The sequence below is a fragment of the Ptiloglossa arizonensis genome, chromosome 3, assembly GCF_051014685.1.
Source record: "Ptiloglossa arizonensis isolate GNS036 chromosome 3, iyPtiAriz1_principal, whole genome shotgun sequence".
Classification (NCBI taxonomy): domain Eukaryota; kingdom Metazoa; phylum Arthropoda; class Insecta; order Hymenoptera; family Colletidae; genus Ptiloglossa; species Ptiloglossa arizonensis.
This window is the reverse complement of record NC_135050.1, coordinates 18,632,508-18,650,149: the sequence shown is the minus strand read 5'-3', so window position 1 is coordinate 18,650,149 and position 17,642 is coordinate 18,632,508. Positions and strand designations below refer to the sequence as shown.

General features: G+C 47.7%; 1 protein-coding gene across 1 annotated transcript in view; it reads left to right on the top strand.

Moving 5' to 3' along the window:
• Positions 1 to 17,534, top strand: part of LOC143144005 (uncharacterized) — a 33,921-nt gene extending 16,387 nt beyond the window's left edge. Inside the window, exons 2-9 of the mRNA XM_076305929.1 lie at positions 11,544 to 11,780; positions 13,273 to 13,385; positions 13,487 to 13,596; positions 13,716 to 13,794; positions 14,519 to 14,658; positions 14,997 to 15,143; positions 15,348 to 15,570; positions 16,311 to 17,534. Of these exons, the coding sequence (XP_076162044.1) occupies positions 11,544 to 11,780; positions 13,273 to 13,385; positions 13,487 to 13,596; positions 13,716 to 13,794; positions 14,519 to 14,658; positions 14,997 to 15,143; positions 15,348 to 15,570; positions 16,311 to 16,509 (1,248 nt within the window). The 3' untranslated portion in view covers positions 16,510 to 17,534. The remainder of the gene's footprint in view (positions 1 to 11,543; positions 11,781 to 13,272; positions 13,386 to 13,486; positions 13,597 to 13,715; positions 13,795 to 14,518; positions 14,659 to 14,996; positions 15,144 to 15,347; positions 15,571 to 16,310) is intronic.
• Positions 17,535 to 17,642: the final 108 nt, after the last annotated feature.

Genomic DNA, 17,642 nt, shown 5'->3' with positions numbered 1-17,642 from the left:
CGGTGCACGGGAGTCTACGCTTTCTTTCTCCGGGCTTCAACAGAAGAAGAAGCCCACGGGTAATTAATCACCGTCGATACGATTAGCGAGCACCCAGCGTGACTGCGAGTGTGCGAATATTTGCGAGAATGTATCGGGAATTAATTAACACCGTACCGGCAGGGGCTGTCGGGTATTCCAATTGCCCTCGCGTTCGTCACGATTTCGTGTGCTCCGCGGATCGTCGGAGTAAATCGCTGAGGGAAAAATCGCTCGCGTCTACGTAACGATGTTCGTTATTCGCACGGGTGGAGAGATTGTCGTGATTTAACGGTTCAATTAAGAGGAACGTCTCGCGATAACGAAAATATGAAATTGGAACCGCGGGGGTATACTTAAATTAGTTTCACGTTTAAGCGCGGAGATGTTACGCGCACGAACGATTCCTCGTCCCCTCCCCACCCCACCAAACCCCACCTTTTGTCTTTTCTACGGCGAGTGTTCGTACAATGCAGCCAACGTCGCCTTAACGGGCAAAAATCCCGATAATTTCACGGAGATAAGTAACACCGTAGGAGATCTCGCATGGGCGAACCATAATACCCGTCTGTTCAAACACTATGGCATTATTGAAACTTATCGTTCATCTATTTCAACGCAGGTGGTGAAGGTAATGGGTATCGGTATTTTCGCGCCACGCGCGTTTCGTATAATCGTAATAATTTAACGCAATTCACTTTCGCCATTCAATAACGTGCACGCAGAAGTGCGCGCCACCCAATGGCGTACGCGTACGCACGCCCACGGTTATTAAGGGTACGGTATGCGATCGTACCGGCGAAACGTTATTCGCGAAGAAGCGTGCGGTTTCTATTGGTTTGCAATTTATGCGACAGCCGAGAAACAAACTCGTTATGAAAATCGGCGTCCCTTTCGCTTTGTTTGCTCGATGCGTGGCCGATCGAGTCGCGAGACGCGGCGAGGTCTCTCGACTCGTGGTATTTCGAATGAAGAATTACGGGGGCCGTGGAGGGCCGCGTTAAGCTACGCGAGTCGTTCGATTCGGCGAACGACGACCGTGCGCGTGAGTGTTCACTTTCGTTGAGAACAACTAGAATATTCGCGAACGAATATTTCGGTTCGAATAATCGCGAACGATTCGAACGAAATTCCATATCGGCGAGCAGAGTCCGGTACGAGTAAACGCGAAATCATTTCACCGGTTTGAGGTTCCATTGGCCGACGAGCTGTTCAAAGAGGAGAAAGGGCCGTCGACGCAGCGCGTTTAATTTAACGCACGGCGTGGGATAAATCTCGAGGAGTTTACGAGAGTAACGACACGAGAACGGTTACGATACCTACGAAAGAGAAGGTTCGATTGCGAAACGTGCAACGAAGATGTCGATCGAAGGATTTTTCGGAATGGTAACCTCGAACGAAGAATTTTCGATCGTTTTCGCTCGTTCGATTTTTCGATCGACGAAGAGGTACCTCGTTCGGTTACCCAACCAAAACCGCTACATCGTTCCCGTGGAACAAAAGTACACCGATTACGGCCTCTGTTCTTCTATCTGTCTTTCTCGTTTTCTCTCGCTCCCCCCGGACGGAGGTCTTCGCGCGGAGAATTTATAGCGGAGGTCTGGAAAAATACTAAACGCGTGGAACAACACATGGTGCGCCAGAGTAATTGAAAAATACGAGGAAGTCACGTCTCCGTGGAACAATGCTGCTGTGTCACACTCGCGAACCGCAATATACTATAGGTATTTACATTACCATCGGCCTTTCCGACGAAGCGAGTTTCCCGGAGCAGCTTGTAGTAATTGTTTACGTGCTTTAGATCTTCTTTCGCGTCCGCGACGTTGCACGTTTGTGGAAATATTTCTCGTTCAACGGACGAATAACCAAACGAGTTCTGTGCCGGAAAACCGTACGATTTCGTTCGTTGAGTCGTAAAAATCGCCGACTCTTCCTCCGTTTCTCTAATTGTAAGTAAACAAAATTTTTCGAAGCGTAGAGGGTTCGGTTCATCAAGGTTCGCGCAAAATGGAAAATTCGTCGAACAACGACGGAACGTTTTCGAATATTTAATTTTTCAAATGTTGAAACTCGTGCGCGACGACACCAGGGGAAAACGCGCGGGAATGCTCCGCGGCTGTACAAAAACGATACTGTGCAGCTCGTGCACCACCGTCGGTACGATACTGGACACGTGCGTTAAGATACAGACAACACGGTGCACATGGGAATCGATACTCGAGTCCACGGAACGGTGGAACACAGAGCGAGCGATGCCGGACACGTGCGACACGATACAGACGTCCTCTGACACGATACACGGGACCCAGAATACGTGGAATCCAATACCGGCGATACCGAGTACGTGCGACAGGGTACACGCCAGCCCCACACTGGATACACAAGGTCACGGATTCGTGGGACGCGAGAACGAGCGACTATTGGCTCGATAGACGGCACCGTGGAAACGGTGGACCGCGATACGGACGACACTGGACTCGCGGAACAACGGACGCGGGTACACGGATCCACGAAACCCGATATCGGACACGCGCGACACGATACAGATAATACCCAGATGCGAAATGTTGGATCGCGGACTCGGGGAAACCCGACACGGGCGATCTTGGACGAGCCGAGACGGGATACAGACAACCCCTGGAACGATACACGGGACCACAGCCACGGAGGAACTCGATACAGACGTTAACGGACACAGTGCAGGAGACCGCGAACCCGTCAGACCCGAGCCGAACGAGCCCTGGGTCCTACGACCGTTCGTTTCAGGGGCGCAGAGGTCCCAAGGTTGTCAGGGACTCCGCGAGTCACGGCTGGTCAAAGGGTCCGGGACCCCCTGTACCCCTGAAACGCGAAGACCTCCAGGAATCCCCGAGACCGGCGACAAACGCGACCCGAGTGAACTCCTGGATTCCTCGGGATCCCTGCAGCCCTCGGGGTGACGCGAAACCTCCGATCTACCGAGGACACATGTTCCCAGGAATGTCCCCTATGGTTGTTCGTTTCCCGGGACTGCTGGATCAACTCTATTAGGTCTCACGGTTTCGTGACTACTTGGAGCCGGAGTCTGCGTCGTTACTTGCTCGTTCGAAGTCAACCGTTCCGGGATACTGGCTACGTGTACTTGGCTGGAGATTGGACGGAGATTAGACGGGATGTTGTTCTTCTCGGTCCAAGTTAACTCCTGATCCAAACAGACCGTTTCTCCAGTCTGCTGGACTGGCTCTATTCGGGCCCTACGCCTTTGTGACTCCTTGGAATCGAAGTTCGCGTCGACACTTACTATGCGTACTTGGTCGAAGATTAAGTTGGGGAAGTCATTCTTCTCAACTGTTCGTAAGTTTGAAGTCACGTGTTCCTCCAGTCTTACGTATCCGTGACTCCCTCCAGTTGGAGTCTGTGCCGTCACTTGCTCGCCCGAAATCAACCGTACCAGAACTCTGGCTACGTGTACTTGGCCGGAGATTAGGTTGGAGGTTGTTCTACTCGACCAGAGGCAACTGTACACAGACTCACGAGTCAACGACCCCGTGTATCGAGTCGGAGGATGTCTGTATCGAGTTCCACGCATCCGTGGTCCTACGTAGCGATCCAACCTTTGCCTGCATCGCGTTATACGAGTCCCGTGTCGTCGGTATCGTGTCTCGCGAGTCCCGTGTCGTTTGTATCGTGTCATCTCCGCGAGTACATAGCCCTGTATAGAGTTTTACGAGTCCGTGGCCCGATAGAGGAGGTAGGGAAGGTATCTATTACCCGGTTTCGCGGATCCGTGGTCCTACGCAACGACTCTAAAATTGGCTCCATCGTGTCATAAGAGCCTGATGTCATCCGCACCGTGCCCTACGAATCTGACATCACCTGTATCGCGTTTTACGGAGCCGTGGTCTATCCGTGTTCGTTCCCCTTCCGTCGTGTTTATCGAGTCTTGTCGCGCGGGGAGCTCGGTACGGATCATCGAGATTTCGAGTTCGACCGTATCGGGATCCACGAGTTTCTTTCCCACTGGTTCTGCGAGTCTTTAGCTTCGTGTGAACGATACCGAGTCATCTCGAAGCATTAAATTTGTTAACTTAACGAGGGAACTTCGACTCGTGGACCGGAGAACCGATTGTTTTCGTCGATAAAAACGCTCCGTTTTATTATCCGTGTTACGCCCCTGACTTTAGGCGTCACCGTTCGATGCTAAGTAGGCTTAGTGCCTCCGTCCGGCCCTGTTCGGGCGTTTGTCAATGCGAAGTCTTCTCACGGACACAATACACGCAACTGAAAGTGCATTCTTTGGCCAGAGGGCTCGAACCGGCTCTCGAATTATCTTGCAAGGAAAAAGGACGAAAGGGAGAAACCAAAACCTATGTTATTGACCCTGCCTTCCTCGGGTTCTTTCGTCTAACTTCTCGTGTCGTCGGTTTTCTTCTGTTTTTCGTTTCCTTTTTTCTTTACTTCTTTTCTTCTCTTCTTCTTTTTCCTTTTTTCGTCCTCTCTGGCAACAAACACCGAAGCCAGCGGCATTTTCGTCGAAAGCGGGATCGCGCCGTTTCGCGGAGCGTGCTGCAATTTGCGATTGAATCGCTTCGTTGATTTTACGGTTCGAAATTTAACGGACCGACGCGTAGCTAAAAAATGGCTGTTTACACGGAAGCCGAGGGAAACGTTTACGTTGAACGGCGTGCGAGCTAATGTCCGCGCAGCTTCCAGGAAAGAAGGTCCTCGGAGAAATTTCCGAGACGCGCAACATGGCTGCGCTTCAATTTGTTCCTCCTCGCCTTGAACCGTGCACCGTACGAGTTTGCGCCACGCTGAGGAGATACTTTCGCTTTTTCACTGTCGCCGGTCAATTTAACGTCTCGCGACCAAACACGAATCCCATCCGTTTCCTCCTACCGCGAAACCTATGCAAATGCGATCGCGTCGAATTTCGCGCAAAATTTCACGACGAACGATTGCCTACCGTCCCTACGAACGGTTACGAATTCAAAATAAAGAACGAACGACCGATAGAAGCGTAAAGTGTATCCCGGTGGCGCGAAGGTAATTATGCGAACGACTTGTCCGAATGTCCAAGTGCAACTACGTGTCTCGTTCGAGATGCAGCGTGCACTCGATCGGAGCGCAAAACGAAACGCGCGAATTTGCCGTGGATTGTTCGTTTGCTCGCGAAGCTTCAACGAGATCGCATCGAAGAGGAATTTTACACGAAATGGATCATCGTGAACGACTCGACCGTTAACGCTGGCTTTATTGTCAATATTTAAGCACAAGTAGAAGCAGCGCGAAAGCGATCAGAATTTCGCGCAGATTCGTCCTTCGCCTCGGACGATCGATCTCGTTTTTCGAGATATCTCGAGATATTCTTCGCGTATCGCGAACGAGTGACCGATTGGTTTGTTCCGGCGTGAAACGAAACGCGCGATTTGAAAAAAGGATCGATTTTTATTTCGTGACAACGGCTTTCAAAATTTCGACGAGATCGGACCGGCGGAGAATTTCGTTGGTGAAATCTACCGCGGTGGCGGTAACGGTCGCTTAATTGTTAATAATATTTACGGAGAGGGAGGAGCAGCTTTCGAGGTGCAACGGGCAACGCTTGGCGATAAGGTGCACGGGTCCACGAGGTCTCTTTAATAATTCGACGTGCGCGCTATCGGATCGGCTTGCGTCAGAAGTAATTGTAAATTAGTTTTCGCGGTATCTGATCGTGTGGCTCGTCGTCTCCTCCCGCTTTTATGGGAGCGCAGCCTCTCGAAACCCGAAAGCGTGCAAGTGAAAGCAGAGTGCACCGGTTCTGGTGGCCGCGCTGAAATTTACGCACGGTTCGAAAGAAAACTCGGGACACGTGAAAGTGTACGATTTAAAAAGATACATACCGTGGAACGAACTCGGCTATTCGCATAGGACCCACGTACTCCGTTCTATTATGTTGCCAGCGGTTTCGCGGAATAATGTGCTCGAGAGGAGATAGCGTTTCTCCTGCGCAACACGGGAGATATGCTACATAAAACAGTTAGGAAATTCCCGATTGGACGGGTGCGCGTCTTCATAACGTACGAGCACTTTTACCGAATAATTTATACGTACGCGGTAATCGCGTCTTTATTCCTCGCGCGTTCTTTAATTCGTTTATCGTTTGCTTCTGTCGGTGTTGTGTATTCTATCTCGTTTCTCGCATACCGTATGCCTACATGGTTTCTGATTCGTCTCGAATTACGTAAAAAAGCTTGCATCGAAAGACGATACTATATACGTGGATATGTAAAGAAAAAAAAAAATGGGAGTAGCCTTCATAGGTCTCGATCGAAGAGACGCAAGGAAGTGTGGATACTGTTAAACCGCCCACGCTGGAAACTATTGAAACTATTGTCTGGAATAATTGTCCGCCAATGCGGAAGAGAACGGATATCCTGTGTTTCTCGTTGGGCGCTTTTATTTTATCGGACATTAAATACGGTGATCTTGCAACTATTTCGTGTAGTTGATAAAGCAACGTGGCTGTTGGTTACGATGTTCCGCAGTTTTAGAATTACTCGCAAACGGGCGGGGTTAGAAATTTTTCCGCGTGGAGATAAACCATTGCCACTCTTACAGTAGTATTGAAATTATAACGGACATGGTTTTAACAAGCAAACGGAAGACTGTCTAATTTTCCATCTAACTCGTTAAGATCGTAACCGTTAGAATCCGGTTTTACAAATTAAGTGGCGTTACAGGAATGTCTAATAATCTTCAAGAAAAAGATCTAAACATTCTAAATTATGTGCATGTCTAAACCTTCTAAAAGTTAATGCATCTTCGACAAGAATCTATACGAATAACTCAACTATCGTACCGTACGAACATTGTAGCAAATCTCATGATAAATGTAGTCCGAAATGTCCGTACGATGTACAAATATAACCGAAGTAAGCTAAATAAAATATACGAAAATAAAGCTTTCCCGAGACAGTTAACTTTTATAATTTGTGTCTCGACAAATTATACAACGGTGGGGCACAATTTGATATATTCGTCTCAATTATTGTCCAGAAAATTACTCGTTTCCTTTCCACGTATTTCCGCACGAAATGTTCATCGTAAAAGCGCGTTACCTACGCGGAACGCTATACGTGTTAACGCGTTCGCTGTAATCGTGTAATAATTTTGAGGCTCGGTTCAAAAGCATCTAGGTGTACCTGGTCGTGAAAACTATTCTTCCTTCGACGATACGTGTCGGCATCTACGAGCGCAACAAGAACGTACAACAATAACTAAAATAATGTTTTACCATAATTATTCGACGATTTATTCGACGAGTGTAACAACACTTCAATGCCAGTCAATCGATGAAATAATATTTCAGTAGTTGGCACTGAATAAATCAATATTTTAATACCAGCCTGCGAATAATCTAACGCTAGCAACATTCTCGGAACAGAACATTCCCAACAACCGGCGACTAAACCGATCTCGGTAATAATCACCGAATGGAGTACCATTTGTGTAGTCCCCAGCGAGTAAAAAACTATTCTAATAACGGTCTTGGAACGAATGGTCGAAGAACCGCGGAAAGAATCGCGGTCCGATAACAACAATAATAAAACAGAGACGTCGAACTGGACATACGAGTACGCGGCGCGCAACGATACGTCCGGCAATATATTCCATTCCGTTCCCAAAAATGTGAGCCGCTTCACAGTCGATACTATTCCGCCCTCGTTCCTGCGGTTCGCATACCCGCCTATGGGTGTGTACTATCGGAATGTGTTGAAACATTGCGGCCACGAGGCGGTTCGGATTAAATCTTGATACATTGCCGCTATCCACGCGTAAAATTCGCGCGCTCGCGCGCTCGCGCGTCCAACCCGCGGACACGTGCACGTGCACGCACACACGCTTCCAGCTAGGTTTCGTCGTTGAAAAATTCGTGATTTATCGGCCGCGCGGCCGATTGCCGATAATGTACATTCTATCGTAGCGAATTACTAAGTGGCCACTTGTCCGCCACGGTCCCTTGTACATGAATTATTCTATTCCGTGACCGGGCGTGCGTCCGCGGCCGGCTAATTGTTGCTTTCTCCGTCGACGAGCAAAGTCACTCGTTAGCCGGTTACATCGCTCTGCGATCCGTTCGAGCGTTTGTTTTCAGCGCCGGTCGCGGCGCGGCGCGGCGCGGCGCCGCGCGTCGCCTTCTGTCCCACGCGAAGAAATTCGTCGACGAGGGCCGATGTTATCCAACGTCGCGGACCACGTTAACTTTCGTTTATGTAAGCGCCGGTTCGCCGTGATGTCACCACGAGCTCGCGAGTGCTCGGGCTCGTCTCGTTTCCACCGTCCTCCTCGTCCGTCTATGCCCCTGCATACCTGGACGAGAATGCTGATTACGTCACGCCGTTAATGTCGACACGGGCGTGTTCCGGGCCCCTCTTTTTACGTCGCCCCGAAGAAACCGCGTCAAGAACCCGCGCGACGTCTCGCCACGATTTTTAATTCGACCCGTTCTTCCGATGAAACTTTACTCGCGCGTGCATACCGCCGCGGGGATATTGCATCCACCCGGGAGACGCTAACGAGTTTACCGCCGTTATATATTCCAGAGCAGGGAAAAATAATTGCGATTTTCACCTTTGTAATTTACTTTGCTTTATGCACAATTTATTCGATTGAAAAATGAATCACGGTTTCCGGAAGATTGCGCAAAGTATAGAGACTGGATCGAGAACGGCGTATAATCGTTAGGGTAATTTGCGGGTGAAATGTTTAGAAAATCTTGCGCTTGGAAAATTGTGAAACGAGACCGATCGTTGCAGCGATAGAAAATTAAAAATGTACAATCGGAAGTTCGAAAATGTAATTTTGTAACCGTAGATCGAAAACGTAGGTAAGAATGAACTGAACGAGAAGCGCAGCGGTCGTAAAATTGTTCGATGGAACGCTTCGAGCAACAATCTGCTCGTAAACTTGAATTTTTCTTTCCGTTGAGTTATTCGCTTGGAATTTCGGCCGGCCCTGGTTTCCAGCACGCGAGCGTAAAACAATTTCTCGTCAATGGAGAGGAGTAACAGATTTCGCGAGGTATCGAATGTTGCGTGCCCGAGAAGCCAGGCGATTGTGAATCATAGTAATTACATACTTGCCGTGACTCTCGTTCTAGTCGGAAATTAGAGACCGCGGTCATGGATACGAATATTGCGTTTCTTGCGATTCGTTCCGATCCCGGGACGTCCTGGTCTGAAAGCGGGAGACTTCTGATTGGTTTCTCGGAGCTTCATTGAACTATTTGTTAATCGAAACCGGGGTATTGATTACGTAAAGCCATCGGTCTACGGCGTATACCTCGTAACGAAGCTGCAAGAAATAAATTGCTTTCGAAGTAGTCACGGATCGCAAAGAAATAAATAGCGGTTAGCTTCGTCATAATTAACCGCACGGGTATCGATCGTGAAATTAACGCGAAATCATCGCTAAACGCTACCATCGAAAACTCATCGAAAGTGACAATTTTCTCGATTCGACGCGTCATTGGCGTCTAATAATCCACGAGATTACAACGCGTTGACAACGAACAGTCTATGTTGAGTTTTAGGGACTGTATTCGTACTGCCGAAAAAGGGTCGTCCCCTGCCCTTTTCAATTTTCTTCAGTCGCAAGCAGAGAGTCGAGAAAAGTACACGACGATGGTTCGTCGTATCACTGGACACGCGAGATCCCTGTGTATCATAATTTAACCGGATATTACAATCTGATCTTTTGCGACAATTAATATTGTCGAGTATCCGTTGTCGCGTCGTGGTCGCGAACTTGCGTACAGGAAAGAATGTTCCCGATTCGATCGACACGGTACTCTGAAATGGTCCGCATTACCGAAATGGTCTACCGTTCGTTCGATGGACGATCGATTGCAAAATGTTTAAACGCGTATCGTCGCTGGCATCGACGACAGGTACAAAGAAAGTCGGTCCCAATGTGGATGATAGACTCGATGCCGGTCGGTGAGGTAGAGAGAGAGAGAGAGGAGGCCGAACGTTGCGCGGGGCATCGAGACCAAAAAAGGAGCAGCTGGCAAAACGCAAGGACGCGCGCGTATACGTTACCATGTCGTGTTCTCATAATCGATTAGCCGTCCGCGAGAGAAGGAATCCTTTTCTGTAACCCAACACGTCCGCCGATCTTTCTCTGGTGGAGAGAGGCCACCGAAGAGCATTTAGGACTGGTGGCCTTGCGAACGCCTACGTCCGAGAGACCTTTGTCTCGGTTCCGAGAGTGGCCATGCTGCTCGTCGCAGCATCTCCTACAGACCGGGGCCGATTTTATTGTTGGCGTATCCGTCCGGGCACCGCTGGACATTCCTCGTATATACACGTACATATACCTTATCCGCGGCGAGCGAAGTGGTCCGGCCACATGAAATTGAAAGTTAGCGTGGGTCGATAGCTACCGCCCAGACCGGTCCCAAGTTTACTTGGGCATTAAGTTGCCGATCGGGCCGGAGAAATATCGCCAGCTTTCGTTCCGGAGACCCCGACACCCCGTATACAGCCCGTTCGCGATCACGAGCGAGTGTTCGCGCACCTATCGACCGATACGCGCGAAAATTTCCACAACTTTTCTTTCCCTCGATTCACCGAACCCGGCGAACTTCGCCCCCGGTGGATTCCTGCCCCGTTCTCCATCCCACACCCTCCCCGCCAACCCTCACCGGACATAATTAATCGAATAATTTATAGCCGTCAGCCGAACGAAGGACGAAGCCGCTCGGAATGCGCGCTTTTAAGGGCACGGGGCAATTAACCGCGTACAATTATACCTGGCAGACTAATTAGCCGAGTGTGTTTAATATTAATTGCCGCGTCCATTTTTCCACTTCAAGGGTGATTCCCATCGTTCCGCGGGGCCGATAGTTGCGCCCGAGCGTGCACGCGGCCCTGGAAATTCCAAGTGAAAATTTATTTATCTCGCTTCGACGTCTCTATCGGGCCGATCGATCGAACGAAGGCGACGAAAGGTAATACCTTCGAACGAAATCGAGGAGATATTTCGATTTCGAGCCGCGCGTGTTCAACGAAATCGACCGTACGTATTCGATTCCTCGTTTTCGACCGAATTTCACTCGTCGGGTCGTAACGTATGGAAAGTTTGCTTATATAAAGTGAAATTCCTTGGGCGAGGGGAGAAAGGGGTCCGTACGACTGCAACCGCTTCTCGATTCCGTAAATATCGATCGCGATGAGAAATACTTTCAACGAGTGTATTGGATTCATTTTCGCGGGATTGAATTCTTTCGGTGGAAGCGCGAGGTGTGCTCAATTGTATCGAATAATGGAAGTAGCGTTAATTCTCCGAGATGACGCCGATACCGGATAATAATGTCGAAGTAATTACGTGTGAAGCATTTACTCGATTAATTTTCATATCGAACGTAAATCGTTACGTGTCGTAGATTCGAATCCGACGGTTTACCATACAGAGTGCATTCGTTCGTCTCGAATGATAATTTTCGAAATGTGGTTACCGTGGTGAATTCCGCCAAGTTCAATCTCGTTCTTGTTCCATCGCAGGTCACCGCTCAATTATTGGACACGGAGTTCCAGCCGACGGTCACAGCGACATGCAAAGCCGGCCACATGACGATACGAGTGAATCTAAATCAGAGTTTCGTAGGAGCTGTTCACGCTAGAGATTTTCGGACGCCGCAGTGCATGGCGCCCGGAAATGGTTCTACACACGCGACCCTCGCTATTAATCTTCTGGCGCCCAAAGGATCTCCGGATTATTGCGGCGTCTTGGTAAATAACGTAAGTACCGCGATGTTCACGATGAAAATTCAAGCCTCGACGATTGCAATAAGCCGCGATGAAAAATACTGGGAAGCAATCGTCTTCTTCTACGATTTCAACGGTAAACTTTCGGAGTTCTTTAAATTTCAGAAGTCGTCGATACGGAACTCTTCTTCGAATCATCGAACTGGAAGGAATAATCGGTATTATTGCATTGGATGATTGTTACAGGATCGTTCGACGCGATATTGATCGATCACTTTTTCCATTCGAGGTCAGGAATCTTGGTGAACTTGAAACGTATCAATTTATTTGGTTTTGAATTTCTTTAATATACGCAAATTAATTTTTATCTCCGAAATTGTCGAGAGTGTCGAGTTTCTATTTTCGTCGTTTTCGTTTACGAGGATCGATATTTGGAATAAATTTTCTTTTAACTTTCACGGTCGTTTTCGAAACGCGAAAATTATCAGCAAATTTTTCATTCGCGAATATCGAGTCGAACGTTCGGTGATAAAAGTCTCGAAAGCATGTAGGTTGAATCCACGAAGCTTTCTCTGGAGAAGAAGTAGCTTTTAAAGAGGGCGTTTCGTAATTAACATATCGATCTCTGTTATATTGTAGGTAGCCCTCGTTGAAACAATACAATGCGAAAGCGGTAGCCGAGCTCCTGGGTCAGTTACCTGAAACGAGTACGCGCCGCGACCTTTAACGATTCATTGAGATGTTAATTATGAATTGTCCACTTTAAAATTTATTCATTCCGTGGAGGAAGCTTCGAAGAATCGAAGAATTATTTTTCTTCATTTTTCATCGACACACTTCGACCCGAAACGTACAAAGAGTAATTAATTTAGCGTAAAACGATCTTACGGTATTACGTTCCGCGATAAGCTCATTTCAGCGATAAAAAATAAAATTGAAAAAAGAGAAACGAATCCGAGCATACTCGACCCTCGAGTATTCTTCTTGTTAATTTAACGTAGAATTTTTGACCGAGCACGGAACCACGAATCCTTGACTTTCGGTCTGCCGTGTTTAATTCATGGAGCGGTCCATTAGTAGCGGAATACTTAATTACCCTATTCGTTCCTGAAAATACGAGAAATTTCTGAAGACGAAAGTCAAATATTTTCACGGACCGGACAGCAAAGGCAAATAATTTTCTTCGTTTCTTCGCGATTATTAATGTTTCCAAAAACGTACATTTTTCTCACAGTATCGAAGAGCTTTTCGAAAGAAATTGGGTAAACGACGATACACAAATATATCGCATCTCGCTCTAATTTCTCGACCACGAATACGTTCAATTGTTTTAACATTTATGTATCGTAGATCGTTCGATCGTCTAGGAAAAAAAAAAAATCTATAATTCCATTTAGAAATCTTCGCGTTTCGTTTAACCGTGTCTTCTCCGAAACATCGAAGTTCGTGGCTTTTCGAAAACGTCGAGCATCGTTGCAAACACACCGACGACAAATTCCTCTTAATCCCGTTGTAATTCTTGCAGGACAACGAGGAACGTTCCATCCCCATCGCGGTGAGGATACACAAGACCCTGGAGCTGGCGGACGATAAATTTTACGTTATTACGTGCGGAAAAGCCGGATTCAAAAATGCGAAGTACATATAACGTTTATTAATATTAGCTCGTATCTCTTAAAATCACGGCGCCGAACCGGCGAGGGTATAATTTCGCAACGGTACGATAATTTTCTGCGCAGGAATGAAACTTCGTTAGTATCGTTGCGCCTTTTGGACGGAGGCCACAAAGTGCAAGAGGCTATTTATGGTCACAACTATACTTTGCGTGCGGAGATCTCGCGACCAGATGGTTCGTACTGCACCACTCGCTTCATTTCACCCTTACATTTAATTGGAATTAACGAGCGCGCGTAACGCGAACGCGCGCGGGCGCCGTTGATGCGCTCTCATCGATCTTTTGCATTGCAGGAATGTACGGAATTAAAGTGAAATCGTGCTTCGCCTTCAATAAACGAAACAACAGCGTGCAGCTGATCGACGACAAAGGGTACGTTCGTCGTTCGTCTCGTTTCAATCGGTCGTAAATTTCTCCGAACGCGACTCGATCGACGATTCGACGCAAGTCGCTCTCGATCGTGGAATTCGATCCCGTTGGATCGACGACACCTCACCGAGTTTCGAAAACCTCCCCTCCGTTGACCAAACGGGGTGTCTCAATTGTCGACAGAGGGGACGATACCTCGCGCACGAACGAGTCGAGAGCTTGGAATAAATATCGTTCTCGTGCTTCTTCGAGTTTCGATTCGGTGGATCCCGATCACGGACGAACGTTTACGTCGACTCGTTACCGATGAGATCGCGAAATTGAAATTCTCGTTACGCTTATCGTATTTAGAATATTTTACGTTTGCAACGCATCGATCGAAGTAATTACGAACAGCTAACGCGCGCTACCGTACTTTACCTGTACGAGGGTTCAATTTCTTTTCTTCCGCGTAAAGAATCTTTTCGATGGAACCCTGGTTCGTGATCCAAGATCCGGACAACACGATCGAAACTCAAGTTGACGAGACCCGTAGGAAAGTGACGGTGCACGGGAAATTTTATTCCAGGTATTTCCACTCGGAGTCGTAGGAGGTGTCGCGTTCGTTTCCACCGATCGAGGTACGCGACGCTGTCCAAGATCGGTAACACCGAATCGGAGGCGTCCCGCGAGCGATTCGGTCCACGATCATAACCGATTACGTAACCGTTCACGTTCAATCACAAAGGTGTCCCGTAAAGGCTTGGGTCGTGACGAAATTCATGTACGATCGGAACACCGGCCTGGCGGATGCGACATTGTTCTCGATGTTCCGGTTTCCTGACAGCCCGCAAGTGCATTTTCAATGCGACATCGCCGTGTGCAGAGGTATAAACTGATCCACCGAGTGATTCCCGATTACGGCTGCGTGCCGTCATGTGGGTCACAGTGTGCCGTTCAACTCGACCTAGGGGAATTAACATATCCCCTCGGAAGTGTCCCCCCACCCCACCCCACCCCACCCCACCCCCTAGGCCGCGTTATCAGATACGTACGTACGTTTCGCGTTCGAACGAGCTCGCGTCAACTTTACCCGCGGACCATCGCCGCTTTCTTTTTACGGTGGGGGATTTTAATGTTCCGCCACGCTCGGTCGAGTGTCGAACGGTAAATTACGGCACGCAGATAACAGGTGAAACGCAAAACGTTAATCTTCTATCCTCCAGGAAGCTGCGGTATCCCTATTTGCGAAGGCGATAACGAGGAAGAAATAAAGGGAGCGTCTTTAATTAATGGGCAAAGCGTGAGCGGCGAGGAAGGAGTGCTTCTTGCCGGCACGAGCGTGTTCGTTCTTGACCCTGGTCAAACACCATGTAAATATTCTATCGTACTTTTCATACCCCGGGCCACAAATGGCTTCCTGCTGTCCAACCTAACTGAAAATTACCCTCGGAATTTTTCCAACCGATCTATTAATTAGCCCGCCTCGCATCCCCTATCCCACCCATTCGACGTTACCATTATCCGCGATACGAACGATTAATGGGTCTCAATATCGAACGCGTCTCGTTTAATAGCTGTGCAAACTTTGTACGAGGACGGCAGCGTTCACCCATTATGGCTGCTCTGGCTGGCCGTGGTTCTTGGCATTCTGTTCCTCATCATGCTCATTATCAACATATTCCTCTGTTCCGCGATGACCTGCAGTTGCACCAGGACCGATACCATCGAGAAGGAACCATCCATCATCGAAGATTACGATCCGTATCGTAGCTGGCACGGCTCTCAATACGGCTCGAGGTTCGATCTTGTTCTTTTCACGATTACGTTCCACTTTTGCCGCACCTGTGCCAGAACTCGTCGCGAAGTCGAAGAAACCGTATCGTTGCGTGGGCGTGAACGAAATTCTCCTACGATAACGACGAGATGAACCAGATACCCGGTACAGAGGACGTTGGAACATTCCTTTCGAAACTTTTCATCACCGTTTCTAACAGAGTGCGCGAGTAGAACGACTTTCCAAGTATTGATTCGTTCGGAAAGTCGTTTCGTTCTTTTTTTTATAGATGTTTATACATATTCTAAAAAAGTTGTGTTTCAAAAGAACGAAACGACTTTCCGAACGACCCAGTATTTTATTTTATCGAACAGAAAAGTTTCGTTCTGTCGGTAATGCACGATACGAACGTGTCGAGGTATGGAGGGTAAAAATTTTCGAAACGATCTGCGCCTATCGTACGCGTACCGGTGTACCAAAGCACATTCGCGTACTCTGACAAGTCTCGTTAGAATTAACGATACAATTTGTGGTTCTCGGTCCGTAATTCGTTCCTAGATTTCCGAGGATCGAAACATCGAAGCAGTAGCTCGTTCAAGACCGCGCCTTTGTCTCGTTTGATATATTCGATGCGCAATTAGATGCAAATTGTCCCGACGAGTCCTCCGTTCGTAACAACCGGTGCTTAGAATAATGAAGGATTATTAGCGAAAGTAGATTCGGTAGCGATGAAAATCCTGAATAAATCGTTCTCTGTACTTAGATACTCCTTAAACGGGAAGCAAGGATACGCTTCCGGAGGATCGACGATGAACTCCACGAGGTCGATATCGACGAACAGCGATCACTACGCCATAGTTCACTCCCGACCGGGAAGCAGATACTCCGGACCAGGCCAGAAGCATCATCATCATCACAGAGGGCCACCGTCGAACATCGGTTCCCATTATTCCGGGAAATAATATTCTCCATAGCCACTTAACGAAAAATAATAGAAACGGACGATTAATATTTTCGGCTTCAATGTTTTGAACGAGACTCGCGTTTCAAGCTCTGTTTTAACAAACGATAATCACTCGCAACGGCTGGATTCGTTGGAATCGCCGCTCACCGCTGTTCGAAAAGAAAATACACCGACCGATAACGAAATAACGAACGACGTATCGATCCTCGACTCGAAAACGCGTCACGCGGGCAACTCACCGATCGTTCGTATCCCCGAACGAGAAACGAAATACGTCGTTCCGAGAAACCTTCTGCCGCGCGTTAAGGATCGATCCTCGTAACTCGATGTGTCCTTAATAGTTACTACTAATATATTACGTACACAAAAGGGTTAAACAATTCCTGCCTTACAGAGTATTTTTGTACTAATGTTCAAGTATCAATATAGCTGTCTTTTCCTTCTCCCAACGAGACGAGGCTCTATCAGGAATTTTCACGGAGATCGAATTCGATGCGAACGCTCCCGATACGGTATCGATTGTTATTTCATACGTTGAAATTGCACCGATTGCCTCCGTATATTTTCAACGTCTTCGCACGGGAGAAGGTTCTTCCGCTAGATCGTATATGTATCATATGATAGTCATAAATATAGGTACTTAGCATTTATAACGTTGCACAACATCGTACTTAATTAAGAAGAATTAGACGAACCGCTTTTGTACATAAATTCATTGATCGGGAAATTCATCCTTTGCGACTAGCGACACGTAGAAACGACACGTCTGTTCTCGCGCTTGTATCGTCAAAATTAGCGTAGTTTTATACCGTCCAGTTAGAAGTATGGTCCTCCCGGACGAAATTATTACGCGATTGTATAAAAATTTGACAAGCACAGCGATAGAAACAGAGACAATAAATCGAGCAGAACCACGTTCTGTCGTCGACACGTTTATTCGCTCTGAATAGCTCAATGAAACATTCCATGTTCGAACGAGTTACGATTACATGCTCCATAAATACAGTAAACGATTTTACAAAATATTGTCAAATACTGATTCCACACCCCAAACCAGGCGAATTTTTATCCGTATATTCGGTGCTCGTCGTAGGGCCGAAAAAACGCGAATCGTAGATATTTTAACGAACG